Source organism: Oreochromis aureus, linkage group 23, assembly GCF_013358895.1.
Source record: "Oreochromis aureus strain Israel breed Guangdong linkage group 23, ZZ_aureus, whole genome shotgun sequence".
Classification (NCBI taxonomy): domain Eukaryota; kingdom Metazoa; phylum Chordata; class Actinopteri; order Cichliformes; family Cichlidae; genus Oreochromis; species Oreochromis aureus.
In genome coordinates, this window is record NC_052963.1 from 25,329,920 (window position 1) to 25,346,308 (window position 16,389).

Consider the following 16,389-nt stretch of genomic DNA (forward strand, 5'->3'; position numbering starts at 1 on the left):
TCTCTGTCCTCACACTGATCCATGCTGCTGAATTCACATCCACATCAGCTCACACACACTTTCTACCTTCACCTGCAGAGGAAACACAAATCATTCATGTGCACATCAACTGAAATCCTCCTTTCCATCATGTGTGCTGTCCAAATATCAGCTGCTTCTTTTGTCCTTCCTCTCAGTATCAGCTGAATGCAGTCAGACAGCAGTGTGAGGCAGAGGAAGCTGCCATCTGATGAGAGATGATGAGATGAGATAGCCTTTATTTGTCAGTTGCAGGTCTTTTGCCCGCAACCGAGATGACAGATCTGCTGCTCTACTTCTACTATCAGTCCACTAGATGGAGCCATAAAACACACATGATGCATTCACTGACACACACTGACTCATTGTGACTGGAAATTTCAGTCCATTAAGCCTCCACTCATCTGCATTGTACCCCCCACCCCCACCACCTGGAGCCAGGAGGGTTTTCTCACTGAGACTAGCCTTCCTGTTGTCTTTGGGTCAAATCTGACCAATTTATAACCTAAAACACTCATAAATATTGTGTTTTACATCTGATTACCCACTTAATGACCACTGAACGACCCACTGAACTGAATTTGGTGGTGAAAAATGTTTGTTATGCTAATTTAAGAGCTGTTGAAACAGACCGGTCAACACTAAAGTAAGGGGCGGGAGGTGAACGCGTCAGGAGGACTAGATGCAGGAAACTCAGTTGCTTCCTTTGGGAGATCTAAATCTCAGACTAAACAATTTCACTCTGGCTGAGTGAACAACTGGGGACAGAAGAGATACTAGATGATGGATCTTCAAATTCCTCATCACTAGAATGTTGTGCATCTGGAGACAATGAAAAAAAGTGATGTCATAGAACAAACTGCATTTAATTTTTGAAAGTGCTGAAGAAGAGTCTCCACTCCACACATGGACTGACACACAGGTGAGCTACTTCCTGGAAGGAGTCAAGACTCCACCTGAAGCAGGACAGGAAGGAGGTGCTCAGCAGGAGCAGCAGACTTTAACGTGAAAAGTAAAGGTTCCCTCTTTTCTTCTTTTTCCTCACTTTCAACATCTTCTCTGATTTTCCTGTAAATATCACTCTCCCAGGTGACACAGGAACATCTCCCTCCTTTCCTTCCTGTTGGTATTGGATTAAATCTGCCCTTTGATTTCCCTCCCACCAACATGTTCAGGAAGCAGGCACAGCATAACTTCACAAAACCTCCTCTGATCTCATGAATAAGATCAAATCAAAGTTTTTCTGTGTCTCTACACAAACAGAAAGCATTAAAGTTCAAAGCTCCATTCTCATTGAGGATGAGCCATTTTTAATTACAGATCATGTTGGGACACAATAAGTAGCTGTGAGCCAGGAAATGACTGGAACTGAATTGGATACAGGCGTGATCAAATTTAAATTTGCATTGCCGCTGCTTTCCACGCAGCCAGCCCCTTGAACTTTGAATTGTGGACTTTTATGCTGTCTACCTTTGGGTCAACCCACAGAAGTGTTTGGCCTGTAGGGAAAGTAATACGCCTTCTAAAGAGCACAGATGGCCACATAAGAACAGTAAAAGTCGCAGTGCGGGATAAAACGTATACAAAAACCTGTAGCATGTCTCATCCCCCTGCCTTCACTTCCTGAAAAGGATTGGTGACTATGGTAATTTGAACATATTTCCAACTAGAAATATGGGGGCGGCTGTTGTAAAGATTCTTGTTTTTCTCACCCTTTTTTCCTCACTCTCCTTCAGCTCACCAGATTGACCTTGTTTCCCTTTCTCACCATTGATTGGCTCTGGACTTTGTCCCTTAATTGCACTCACCTGGCACACGTTATATAAGGACTGCACTCACTTACAGCTCACTCTTTTCACACTCACATGGGGTGGGAGCTGAGGTGAGTTTGATTTGGTCTCTTGAGTTTAAACCTTTATTCTTAAGTTAGGTTAGTGACTTGTAGTCCAATCTTGTTTTCTCTTTTAGAGTTTAGCAGTCCATGTGTGTCTTCCTTTAAGTTGAGTTACCACTGATTACAATTCAATCAACTGAAATATACTTCAACAGATTGATGGCTGTTTTTTTCACATTCTGACCCGATGGTGATAACAACCTCAAACTTCCTTTGAACCTCCTCATTAACACAATAATGAACTCCTCCATAAAACAATCTGGCCATCAAAATCAAACTGGAATCTGTCACGTGCACCAGTGTCTCATATCACATCTCCAGTTTTATAGTTTGACTATGAGCCCAGAGCTTCAGAGTCAAAGTGAAAACTGAGTCCTAATAAACATCTCATCACAGTCAAACTTCTCTGTTAAAGAGGACCAGACAGTTCTAGATGTGATGTAAAGTGGATGGTGAGAAACATTTCATGATATTGAAGCCAACCTGCAGTCTTCTGATTAAGACACTCAGACAGTTATTCTGATGTGAGGAGAATACATCTCTACCTACAGACTCTAAAAGTCTGTGAGCTGATATTTGTAGAGTTTATTGTTGGAGGAACTTTGTAATTTGATTGCCAAGACATCAAAGATGAAATAAATCTCTACATAAACACGCTAACAAAACCTCAGAGAATCAATTAATCCCAATTAATTATTGGGTCATATATTTATTGGGTCATATCTCCAGTGTTTCCTCGGAGGGGGCTCTCTGCACTGGGGCTGTGATTGACCGTGGCTGCTGGGGCTCTGTGGGTCCTCTCAGCCTGGCTGGGGGGCTTCTTTGCCTCCCTCCTGCTGTGTGCCCAGCCTGGAGGCTGCGGTCTGTGACCGGCTCCAGGTGCAGACGGCTCCCTGTGATAGTGTTTCCTCACTTGGCTCATGTGTACCCAGCCCAATTTTACTCTTTAAGTAAGTGTGTGTGTGTGTGTGTGTGTGTGTGTGTGTGTTGGGGGGGCTGCTTTTAACCATGTAAAGCACTTTGTGCTACATTTTTTGTATGAAAAGTGCTTTATAAATAAAGATTGATTGATTGAATCAAACTTCAGTTCTGAAACTCCACTTTCACAACAAAAGCTGCAGCTGCAGAAGTTACTGTGGTTTTATTAGAGAGATACAGTAATCAAAACAATCCTGAATTAACATTTCTGACAGATTTCTATGAAAATAAATAATGGTGGTAGACATGGAGCCTCCGGGGAAGAATAAAACATCACATTGTGTCAGTTAGCAGAGTTTTTAAATGGTTTTGAAAAAATCAATTATTCATTTAATTCAATTTGCTCATGATTCTATATATGCAGATTTTGTGCTTATTGAAACAGAAGTTTATTTAGATGAAGATAAAAATGAGTTTTCATTAACAGAACATAGAATGACATCTTTCCAGTTTTATCATTACCCCTATATCCACACATTATCAGCAGAGAGACAGGCTATTTAATTTTACCTTGTATTTATTACAGATTTTCCATCTATCCACACATCACATGTCACATATGTGATCATTCACACTCCCTGGTCTCCTTTTCAGCCTGTTAGTATTTCATGTGTTGTTTGTAGGGACTATAGAACTGGTGTAGCTCGTATCAGTGGCACTGTGACTGACTATGTAGCTGTGAGGGACTAACTACAGAAGAACTGCAGTGAATCCCTCAAAGCCTCCATAAATCAATCCTGCAGTATCACTGCAGACTGACAAGCAGCACTCAGAGGGAACCAGCAGGGGGCGCTCACTGATTCCTGTTAAATATTCTCCATGAATTATGAAGAATATTTAACAAATGAACATGAATCTTGGCGCTCCATAAAACAACTTGAGTATCAGTCAGACTGGAGTCCAGCATCTGAACCATCTGAACTCAAATCAGAGCTCGTTTTATAGTTTATAGTTTGATTTGTGAGGCTGTATCTAATCTAATCTAATCTGTTCAGAGTTCACAAGAAAACTGAGTCTTAATAAATATCACATTACAGTCTGATCTCCTCTGTTAAAGAGGATCAAACAGTGGCAGATGTGATATGAAATGCAGAATGAGAAACATTTAATGAAGCTGGTAACAACCTGCAGCCGTCTGAAGACACTGACACAGACTGTTCATCTGAAGAGAAGAGAGTAAACCAAATCTTTTCTTGTAGATGTTGTCAAGTTTATATTCAAGGCACATTATGGTTTTGAGTCTTTATCCAATGCATCACAGTCTTCATCTGTTTTCTGCATAAACACACTAACAAAGAGCAGCAGCTGCTTTGTGATGAAGACAAAACCTCAGAGACTCTAATGAATCAAAGTTCCACTTACTCAGCTTCTTCCAAAGAACTTCTTCACTCTTTGGTTCTCCACTGTGTGGAACACGCCTGTTTAGAAAAACAGAAAATCCTTTGCTTCTTCTCTGTGATCTGGCTGCTGCCACATTGAACACTTTAAACCAAAAAAGAGTCTTAAGATGCAGCTCAGACCTCAAAGATCAGCTGCTGCACCTTAATATGTCTTTAAACTTACCAATGATTACAACAGCAACAACTTCCTGCTATGGCTCTGATGCTGTAAAACAAACAGACACAGCCACACCCAGCCTGCTTGTACAAATATGAACATTTGTACTGCAAAGGTTCAAATATTAACAAATCTGTTTATAGACTACTTCTTCCAGTTAGAGTAGGTACCAGCATTACTTCAGACATTTGGAAGGAATCATGTCGGATAAATATAAGTAATAAATAATGGATGAATCTAATTATTTGTAAAAGTTAAGTGTTCCTGCAAAAAACAAACAAAAATAACAACAACAACAAAAAAACAACAACCCCTAGATAGTGTACAGTGAAATGTGCTGCCCAGTATCAGAAAGCTTTGTCTCAGTCACAGGTCACAGATCCTCCAACAGGATGATGAACCAAAACAGGGCTAAAAACTGAAACGTGATTCTGCTGAACCACAATTCAAAACCAATGTCTGTTTTTCATGTTTCAAGTCCAGCATGTTTGAAAAGGTTTGGTCAGTGAGACTGAAAAATAGCTGCATAAGTTACCATTGGGAACATACCCCTGTAAGAACCCTGACATTACCTTGATAAGATCAAATCCTGCTTCGTAGTGCAGACCTCAGTAAGAGGACGTGTTCCAGTTAGATTCTTATATGTTGTGAGTAGAAGGACTAAGAAGGACTGGTGTTTCCCAGTCTGCAGTCTGCCTGCAGAAAATGAACCAATGGAACAAATGACAGCTGATTATTTCACACACATATTTCAGCTCACAGCTTTAAAATTACAACATTAAACCATTGTTACTACAGAGAATCCTAAAATGATTTTTATAAACACACTTTGATTTAATATATTTCTGAGAGAGATCAACAAAGATCCATGAAAAGGACTCTGATTTATCATTTTCATTTCAAGCCAATAAATATTCACAGATTAATCATTTATCACTGGAAACATTCTTCATGTGATCATGATTCTGTTTGCCTGTAGATGTAGTTCACGTTTACATCGAGACATCTTCTTTAAATGTAATGGTTCAGCAACATTTTATCTGTATTTAAGAATTTTGAATATTTTAGTGGAAAATGCTATCAGAGCACATCCAGACTACTGTAGATGTTCAACAACTCCTCAAAAATATATTCAGTGATGTTTAGAATCAGTCATGTAGGAAAAAAGCTGCCCTGATGTCCACAAACTCAGTATTTCTAGATATGTATAGCCGGTGATCTCTTACTGAGATCACCGGCTCTGTCTCTACATTGATGACAGACTGATGATGTCAGCACTCATGTTGCAGACAGCAGCTCCGCTGGGCGTGTCAGTGAGAAAGTCAGTAACAATTGTGACTTATATGTAATCAGCTTTAAATGATTATGTTTAAATTTAATAAAGTGTAGCAATAAAAGTTCATAAAAACTTTTGGTCCGTTTAATCCAGTCAGTCTCTGAGTAACACCACTCCTCTGTGGGTGTAAACAGTGAACAATAGCCTACTTCCTGTTAGAAGAGAGCCAGAGGTTTGTGACGCAGTATTTTTATTTCGAGGTTTATGTTGAGGCCGCATTTTGTAGCTCAGTGAGCGACATAGCAGCGGCTCCTCGCCGCCTCCTCCACAGTCTAATCGAGGCAAACTGCCTTCAGTCATCAGTAAGTGGATCCACAGTAACAACGACTCTGAGTTCAGCTGCTGACTATCAACTAACTGTTTCTGCTCTCATTCCCGGACTCTGATCACACACACTCACAGAAAATGGCGAACAGGTTACCAGTTGCTTCGAGTCCGTTACTGTGAACTATGCAGCAGCAGATTTGTGCTGTTTGTGCTGGAACTAAGCTGCAGACAGCTGATGTTAACTAAAAAAAAAAAACATCACAGACTGCTTCCATTACCTTCACATGGATATTCACACCGACAAGATCATCTGCGACACCAAGTTCAGGACAAGTGAAAGTGAAACTTTAATAAAAAGAAGAAAAAGCTGGGACAGGAGGGAGGGGTTTGTGGGAAAGCTGGGGCTCAGAAACATAAGTTTAGAGTCACATCCTTTGTTTATCAATCAATCAATCATTTTTCTACAATAATTAAATAGATTCAACATCTTTCTTCAACAGAATTGCAGACTTCACAGATGGTACCTTCCCAAAGGAAAAAGTACTATAGCTTACTAGGGTATATATTAGACTTAATAGTTACTATATGCAATAATGGACTTCTATACATTTTACATCAGATGAAAACTTCGGTTGTAAGATTCAGATAATTATTTATTAAAAGGTAGACATTTTAAATGATAATAAGAAAGAAAATTATTTCTTTGTGCCCCCTTTCCCTGTTAATGCCCTATCGGCCCCCTGGCAAAACTTTGCTAGACCCACCCCTGCACAGTTACCATCCGTCAGCTACGTAGAAAAAGATCCTGGTGTAGAAAGTAATATTAAATAAATTATAACAACAGCTTATCAAGCTTAAACGTGCTGCTGTTGTTCCGCCGCTGGTTTCCTCTTTCTGGTGCAAAGTGGGCGTTAAACAAACAAGAGAGAAAAGCCGATCAGCTGATCATTGATCAGTTTCATGATTGAAGTAGCAGCAGGAGAGGGAGGGAGAAAGAAGAGGCAGTCGATCCATATATCGGTTGCTAAGCTTAACGTGGGAATGTTTTACAAACATTCAGAGATGAACCTACACACTTGCTTTACTTCTCTGGGATACCTTTCTCTGAGATGAAATGGCAGTTTGGTAGCAAGGCTCCAAATGCTCAACCAGACCGCCAACAGGTCTCGCACGCCACAGCCGCTCTATCACGTGACGCACACTGCTCCGACGTGCTAAGGTTATGAGCTGGGTTACACTATTTTGCAAGTTTTGTGAGGTGCTTTTGTGATAGTTAATGGATTGGATTACATTTTTTATTTCTCTCCAATATTCGATCCAGTAATTTAGGTCAGTATCAGACCGATACCGATACGTAATATCGGATCGATCCATCCCTAGTATAAGATATCTAATTTTTCTGCTGATCAAACAGGAAAGTCAAACTGTAATATGCGAGCTAGTCAGACAGTTTTATTTTTAGATTGGAAACCAAACAGGCTTACAATAAAAGTAGAAAACTGAAACCCAGGAAGACAAAATAATGATTCAGCAATGTACAAAGTTGGGAACTAATACACTTATAACTGTTTTCTAAAGGATCGTTTAATGCCATTACAGGAAAGCTAAAGTCTAGCTATCGCTTCATCATTCTAACAGCAAAAGTAAAAATCAGAATGAGCCCTGGATGCTCATTAAACTTGTAACCATAGACAATAATGTGTGAATGTCTCTGAGATGTTTGTAAATTCATCTTTTGGGTAACTGCTGTTCAGTGATTCCTCTCAGAAATCAGAGGTTTTCTATTCAGTCAGCTGCACTTTGTTTGCTGCAGAAGTGTCTCAGCTGAACTGAGCTTACAACATACAACATACTGATTGTCACTGTGAAGCTTTAAGTGGAAAAGAAAAACAAGATGTGGATCCTGGAATAATCGTAGCTTCCATCTTGACCAATTATAAAGAAGTTTACAAGGAATCATTTAGAACAGTTATAAAACATCAACTGATTGAATCCATGAATTTGAAAACGTGTTTCTGAGTGAAAGAGACAGACATGTACAGACTGTCTGTTTAAGAGTCAGAGTGTTTCTCTAACAGGAGGAAACTCTTTACACTCAACTCAGCACAGAGTCACTGAGGAACCAGGAAACCAGACTGTAAATCCAGGATAAAGAGGTTCAGTGAATGTGGTGTTGAAGGTGTAAAGGTGGATCAGAGTGTCAGAGGAGACTCTGTAGAAGGACAGAGTGCCAGCAGGACAGTCCACATACACTGCTACTCTGTTAGAGACACAGGAGGAGGAGGAGGAGGAGGAGGAGGATGGGGGGTACAGATATGTTTCTCTGTTACCGTGTACGACAGAGTAACCCTTAACATCAGAGGAGAACAGACTCCAGGACTGATCATTCCTTCCAAACACACAGTCTTTACTGTCTCCTTTTCTTCGGATTGTTCCATAGCTCACTGATATTTGAACCTCTACTTTCCACTCGACCTCCCAGTAACAGCGACCAGTCAGACCATCTGTACACAGCAGCTGAGGATACTGGTAATCAAATCTGTCTGGATGATCAGGATATGACTGATCCTCCTCCACACGTGTCACCTTCCTGTTGTTGTCAGACAATTTGAGATTTCTGTTCACTGTGTTTGTGTTGATTGTGAGTTGACAGGAATCTGATGGAGAGAACAAACACAATCCAGCTGCAGTTATTGATCCATCATCTGTTCATTGATTGACACTTTGATGATGACTCCTGACATCAGAAATGTGAATGAGTGATGTGACAGTTTGAAGATGATTGAATGTGAGCTGCTTTATTTTCATGAATCACATTAAAAACACACTTACACTTCCTCAGACCTGGTGTCAACCATCGGACTCCAGCAGGCTCCACCCTGAAAGGAGGAGGGGGGTCAGACCAGCACAGTCTCTTTCAGCATGCACACATGGACATTACATCTCATATACATACTGTTAGACCCAGATAAATGAATATTTGGACACATACACTTTAATCAATACATGGATGAAATTACTGATGATTTTGACTGATCCTGGATAGAAATACACATAGATATAGAAATGATTTAATGCCACGCTGAAGAAAGACTACTAGTTACAGCAGCATACAGGACAGAAAAAAGTGAATTAGAGATATATTAGAAAAGTAAAAACAGAAAAAGGTAAATAATGGGGCTCTATGGGTGTAGGTGACTGGGCAGGACAAAGCTGTCCCTCTTTACCAGTCTACCAGTTTGTGGTTTCGAAACAGTCCCTCAGCGTCTCATTGGGTTCTGTCAGGTCGCATATTTTAACAATTTTGCTGAATTTCTTCAGGGTGAAATGATGTGGATTCAGGCTTTTAGAAATCCACCACACCCCCTCCGACCAGATCTACAGACTTCACTGCTGATGGTGTTTTATTAGCCTTGGAGATGTAGTCTGAAGCAAATGTTGGAAGCTGTGATCTGAAAGGCTGAGTGGGGATGGGGGGTGGCCTGGGAATCGATGCGTGGAGTTGCTTATTATCAAGTCAGTCTGATTGTCATTTCTAGATTACACTAACTCACAGAGTTATTTAATGTTCATCTGAAGTGAAATTAGTCTGTGGAAATGGAAGGTTTCTTTGTAATCACAATTTGGCCGTTGTCAAACTCACTCAAATCTTTAAATTTGCCCATTTTTCCTGCTTCTAACTCAGTGTTGAGGACAAGGTATTCACTTGCTCCTAATGTATCCCACCAACTAACAGGTTAGTGTTATTCACTTTAGCTGTTAGTGGTTATAATGTTGTGCCTGACCTGTGTATAAACACAGTATGCAAAATAGACTGTTCAATGTGAGTGAAGTTAACACTTGGATTTTCTGTCATTGTTTTCTGAATTACTGTGGACACATGGCACTGTGCATCAACATGATGCACACCAGTCTTCAACTGAACAGGGCAGAATATTGAACTCAGAACCTCTGCCCTCAAAGAATAGGTATGTTGAATGACACCCTTTTAAGCAAAGGATTTCACAAGAATACTTTACTCTCCTCTGAACTATTCAACATGTTTTGAGCAGAGAGTCACAGAAAGCAGAGCACAGACTTTGACAGAAGGCATCAAAGGCACAGGTGTTCATGACACAGTGTTTTCCTTTGCCAAGCTTGACTGGCTGTTGATTATTTCCATTTTTAACAGCCCTAGCTTTACTTTTGTTTTTTGTTTTTTTTACAGCTGGATCTGAGTGGAGCCATTCAGGACCAGGGGAGAAGTATGAAGTCAATTTCCTCTTCTTTGGTGGGACTGCAAGACCTCTCCAGTTTGTGGAGGCCTGGTGTGGATTCTGAAGCTTTACTTTACCATCCTGTCCAGCAACTTCTGTTTCTTTTTGTATTTGTTTTGCAGAACAAATCCGCATGTTGCCTTCAATGAAACCAAGATGACATGCAATGAATTTATCTATCCTAAAAGGGAGATTTTCATGCTTGAACAGGCGATGTTTAATGTTCTTGAACTCTGTTCAACATTAGATGAAGTTGCAGTGCGTTTGCTCTGAAATAGGGGAACCATTACTCTAGTCCAGAGTGGTGGGTATCCGCCCAAACTTATTAGGTGTGGGACGAGCTCAGGTAGATAGTGCATATTGTCTCGATCACCATTAACTTCAGCATGGCACCTGCTCTCCTTACTGCCTATCTGCCACCCACCGCCTTAAGTCAGTGTTCATTTCTGTGCATGGATCCAATCTAATGTCTTCTTCTTCCTCATCATTAGAAACAAACATAGTCTCATCTGCAATTTTTCTCTTGAGATTTGATTAGGACACTTCTGACACAATGGGGCTTTCAAAACTGTTGTTGCCTTCTGTCTCACTTAATACCACAATAGCAATGCTGCATGTTAGGACCTTCTTCCTCCAAGGATTGGGACTTGACAAGTTGTGCCATTGATCGCAAGTCTTTTACCTGATCAGGTTTTTTTCTCAAACAGTCCCACTGGCAAATCATTTTGATGAAGTGTGCCACATCCACTCTGATGAAACATGGTGGTAGTTTGTAGGATTTTTTCTGAAGCAAGACACCAGCGCATTCATTAATGTAGCTCTTCAAATCTGAACGATGTGTTAAAGCCTTCACTAAAGCACCAAGTAAAGCTAAAGAGAAATCACAAATGGCCTCTTTTGGGATTGGTGCTCCAGCACGAATCCATTCTGATAACCATCTTGTGATTGCCTGGACATCATGTCTCTCTGACAACATTTGCACCACTGGGACGTGAGAGTTGTAGCTTCCTGTTAAAACACCTTGATATAGGAAGATATTTCCAGACAAACCATTAGGCCTGAGAAGCTTTTTTACAACTCAGCCAGCTGCATCACAGGCAGCTATGTGGTGCTTCACCATCTTGTACATCAGTATTTGAGTTTGACTCCAGTAGTGACAGAAGAACTTGTCTAATCTAATGTCTCCAATGCTTCCACTGTGAGAAGAACTATATTTTAATGAGTGTAGTGACAGTATTGGATTTTTATGAGCCACTTCTAGTTGATTTTTTTTGTGTTTGGCTTTATGTAGATGGCTTGGCTCTGGATCACCAGTGTCCATAAGCTTTGCTGCCTCTGATGCCCTCCACAGATGGGGCTGCAGTCTTCCTTCACAAAGTTCTTTTGTTACTTGTGCCCACAGACTTCTGGACATGGCTCTCTTAGAAAAGCCAGTGTGCAGTGTGCATCTGTGTTTGCCATTACACACTTTAGCACCATTGGGCAGTGAATTTCAGGTTCCGTCTGACTGTTATGAAACAAGATACAGTCGTGGGGTACATCTTGGCTCGTTTAAAAGTAATGGTGCATGTACTTTTAATCTCTTTCCAGATTCTCTGGCTTACTACATGAGTCCATGTACCTGGCTTCAAAATGGTGTATTTCCTTTTTTTTTTGAAAGTATCCTTTTTGTATGTGACTTCATCTGGAATCATATGTATCCACTGTTCAAATGGGAGCTCCACATTGAAAGTCTTGCAGCCTTTGTTTGTCACTGCTGTCTGTGTCAGTCTCCTTTCATTACTGTAATCCAGAGCAGCCCATACACTGTGTCTGTTTAATTTAACAAAATTGTAAAGTGCTATTGGCGTCATCTTTTCACCAAGTTCTTTGCACAGATTTTGCCATATGTCATCACTTGGAGTTGAAATGTTTCAATTTTTTTTTTTTTTTTACTGCTTCTTTTGAAGCACAAAGGACTTCAAACACTGCAGTTTTGTTCACCACTGATTTCTTTGGCATCTGTTAAGCAAAATTAAAAAATGTATTATATTACTGTTACTAGGGCGATCGTGGCTCAAGAGTTGGGAGTTCGCCTTGTAATCGGAAGGTTACCGGTTCGAGCCCCGGCTCGGACAGTCTCGGTCGTTGTGTCCTTGGGCAAGACACTTCACCCGTTGCCTACTGGTGGTGGTCAGAGGGCCCGGTGGCGCCAGTGTCCGGCAGCCTCGCCTCTGTCAGTGCGCCCCAGGGTGGCTGTGGCTACAACGTAGCTTGCCATCACCAATGGGTGAATGTGTGTGTGAATGGGTGGATGACTGGATATGTAAAGCGCTTTGGGGTCCTTAGGGACTAGAAAGCGCTATATAAATACAGGCCATTTACCAGGCCATTTACTGTTTTAATTTGGTTATAACTGTAGTTCAAATATTTAAGTGAAAATAAAATTACTTACTTTGATGCACTGCTTTGAAATAGTGAACTGAAGTGTTGATGATTGCTGTTGATCATGATATCTAGCTTAAAATGGCTTCTGTGCCAATTTTAAATTCCTGTTTTGTTCAGTTCCGGTGTTAATTTAATTTAATTTAGCTTTTTATTTTTGTGTTGCTTTAAATAACATTATTCTATGTTGTGCACTAATTTAGAAAAACACTGCCTTTTGTTCATAAAAAGTGCTATGAATAAAAACTCTTTTTTTTTTTTTTTTAAATTCTGCAAGCTTGCATGCTCTAAAATGTACAGAAAAAATGCCTGGTGGTTGTCAGGTTCTACCAGAGGTCTGATTATAAACCTTTACTAATGATTTATCTTTGATCAAGCCAGGCTGAAGGTTTCCCCTGCGTACAGTCTTTCTGCTAGGATAAACAGGCCCTAAACCTGTTTCTATACAAAGAATACAGAAATACTGAAAATGAGTTAATAGTTAAACCTACAGAGATCAAAATGATGAATAAATGGTGCCCACCTACATAAATACCTCTTGTTATTGTTCAGTTAGACTGGTGTTTTTGTTGTAAGCAAAGGAAAGATTGTTCTCAGTGTGTTATTGTCCATGTCACATCTACATGAAACAAACAAGAGCTGAGTGAAGTACACAGAAAATGTTTCCAGCTCTTTCTCCTTTATCAGATATTCTTTCCATACCTGAGAGTGTCCTGTCTCAAGTGTAGATCCTTCAGCCGCTTCATTCCTGAGTCTCCAAGATGGTTGTAGCTCAGGTCCAGCAGTTTCAGATTTGAGGGGTTGGAGCTCAGGGCTGAAGCTATAGAAGCAAAGCCTTCCTCTGTGATCAGACAGCCTGAAAGACTGCAGACACACAAAATAACAGTCCAGCTGTGAACACTTTATTTTAAAAGTTTGGTCTTTTAGGTGTTTTTTTTTAAAAAACAAACAAACAAACAACATATCCATATTCATTTCCATCCATTAAATCAATGTATCTTTATTTATAGTGACCACATGCAACAGACAACAACAGCTGTCTCAAGGTGTTATATTGTGTAAGGTGTAAGGAGTTTATTCTAGCATGACTAAAATGTGGTTCAGAGTCACCTGATCCAGTCCTAACTAAAAGCTATAAATATAAAGGGCGTCTTTTTCTGAACCCAAACTGGGAGCTGGTTCCATAGAAGAGAGACCTCTATCCTAGTTATACAAACTCTAACAGCCAGAAGTAAGTCTGCAGTCTTAGTGTCAAGTGCTCTATTTGAATGGATAAAGTAAGTACTGAACACAGCACCAATTTTCTAAGTAAATTTATTTCTAAAGGTGCTATTGGCATGAAATTCTCAAAAGATATGTGTAACAACCCATCCAATCCACACTTGCAAATAAATTAAACCATAGATGTCCTTAAATTAAGTCTTGTGTAATAATTAGAAGTGACACAGGACAAATGTTTCTAGTGTTGAAAATTTTAGTAAGTGTTCTTACTATTTTTTTTTAATTTTTTGTCTAAAAGCTTTTGTTGGTGGTCACAACTTCAAGATGCCTCCTGTATGGAGAAATTAGTCACATGCATCGCTCAGGTGTGGTTCTTCATCAAAAATAATCTTCAAATCTGGAAGGCTCCATTCTACGAACTCTGACCTTTAGATCTTGCTATAGATTTTCAGTTGGATTCAGTTTGGGTGATTGGCTGGGCCAATCTTTACTTTCTTTCTCTGAAAACAATTGAGAGTTTCCTTGACTAAAACATCCACCCTCATTTCATTTTCATCATCCTGGTAGATGGCAACAGATTTTTATCAAGAATGTCTCGTTGCATTTTTCCAATCATCCTCCCTTCCTTCTATATGAAGCATGCAAGTGCCCTGTGCTGAAAAATACCAATACACTATGATGTTCCCACATCCAAAAGTCACTGCTGGTGTTTTGGGGGTGAAATGCAGTGAAATACTATGGCATCCAAAGATTTTAATTTAGGTCCAATCTGAACAGACTATGTTCTCCTAGTATTTCACTGGCTTGTCTAAATATTTTTCAGCAAACTTTAAATTATGGTGTTTCTTCAGTAATGGAGTCTTGCATGATCAGAGTGCTAATAGGCCATGGTGGTTGAGTGAATTACTTATACTTTTCTTAGCAACAATTATACCTGCTGTTTCCAGGTCTTTCAGTAGCTCCTCACAAGTGATTCTTGGATCTTGGATAATTCTTTTCACTTGTCTGTCTGGCATTTGTGAGGAGCACCTGGTCATTGTCAGTTTATGGTGAAATTATGTTCTTTCTACATCTGGATTATGACACCAACAGAGCTCAATGGAACCTTCAGTAGTTTAGAAATTCTTCTGTAGCCTATACCATCAGTATGCTTTGCAGCAATTGTGAAGGTCTTGAGAGAGCTCATCAGTTATACACATAGCGATATTTTTCTTGTGTGACATCTTGGTTATGAGACACATTTTTATAGGCCATCAGTTGGGACCATGACAAATCATATTAATTTGCACTGAGTGGAAAGATTGCTTTCTAATTACTATGATGTTCCAAGTCTTTTTACACCTACTTTACTTCATGTATTCAATACTTTTTCCCTGTATCATTTCTCATTCTCACACATAATTAATGACCATCTATGGTTTGATTTCTTTGTTTGTTACTGACATCTGGTGATAATTTCATGTCAACAGCACCAAGTAGAAATATATTTACTTAGAAAGTTGGTGACGTGTTAATGCTTATTTTTGCAGTTGTAAATGAGAAGAAGTTGTTGCTCTGGATATAACAGGAAGCCACTGATGAAAAGTCAATATGGATGAAATATGATCTCTCTCTTTCTAGTCACTCTTAGTACTCCCACTGGAAGGTTTTGCTTAAACTAAAGACTCTTCAGGGAGCTTTTAAAGCAGTTTAACCTCAAAGCAATAAATGCCACCCATCAACACTACTCTGAGACTTTGTTTCTAATTCTAGAAACATTAAATAGAGCATTCCCAGTTATTTGTTAAATGTGCACATCAAAGTACATATCCTTAAAAAGTGTATTCAAGTTTCATGACAGTGTTACCAGAAGCTGAGGTAATGCCATCTAGAATAAGCATAAATTAAAAAACAAAAATGAATACATTCTTAAACATCAAGTTAAAGGTAGTCACCCTTGTACTAAATACTCATTCAATTTCAGATTTTTATGTTTTGGTTGTAACTTCAGTAACGAATTCAAACTATTGCAAAGGCAATAAGTTAAACCCTTGTGAGCTAAGAAAACAATTTATGATTATTTGATTTAAAATGATATCGGAACAGGCTTTGCATTATCATAAAAGGGCTGACTGGATATATTACTTTGATTTGTAGACTGTGACAAACTTGTGACAAAAATAATTAGGCCCGGAGAACAGTTAATATTTGATGTGCTTGTGATGTTCATTTTATATTTAAGGTAAAGGGGTTTATTATATTATTATTATATTTATTATAGGGAACAACTCGGAGTTAGCATTTGTGTTTTTTTTTCTGACAAAAGGATGTGTTGGCTGCAATGGCTTGTGAAAGTCAAGAATAAATGTACTTATAGGACTAAAGAATAAGAAGGAAACTCTGAAATGAATTTGTCTTCTTTTATTAATATGGGTTCTGCTCAGTGTTTAACTCAGTCT

The 16,389-nt window shown here is 39.4% G+C and overlaps 1 protein-coding gene and 1 long non-coding RNA gene across 3 annotated transcripts in view; both read right to left on the reverse strand.

Moving 5' to 3' along the window:
- Positions 1 to 8: 8 nt before the first annotated feature.
- LOC116319838 lies at positions 9 to 6,514 on the reverse strand. 2 transcript variants are annotated; one of them, XR_005610131.1, is made up of 4 exons: positions 6,329 to 6,513; positions 4,454 to 5,143; positions 4,253 to 4,308; positions 9 to 72 (listed from the first exon to the last, which is right to left on the reverse strand). It is a non-coding gene; the product is annotated as an uncharacterized LOC116319838 (long non-coding RNA). The 2 variants fall into 2 exon arrangements; XR_005610132.1 differs by lacking the exon at positions 9 to 72 and adding an exon at positions 3,037 to 4,052 and having other exon boundaries at positions 6,329 to 6,514.
- A 2,185-nt stretch (positions 6,515 to 8,699) lies between these two features.
- The window catches only part of LOC116319830 (NACHT, LRR and PYD domains-containing protein 3-like), a gene marked incomplete at its 3' end in the record, with an annotated part of 38,394 nt that continues 30,704 nt past the window's right edge, over positions 8,700 to 16,389 (reverse strand). The window contains exons 10-12 of the mRNA XM_039606491.1: positions 13,433 to 13,594; positions 8,883 to 8,929; positions 8,700 to 8,707 (exon numbers count right to left, since the gene is read on the reverse strand). Of these exons, the coding sequence (XP_039462425.1) occupies positions 8,700 to 8,707; positions 8,883 to 8,929; positions 13,433 to 13,594 (217 nt within the window). The remainder of the gene's footprint in view (positions 8,708 to 8,882; positions 8,930 to 13,432; positions 13,595 to 16,389) is intronic.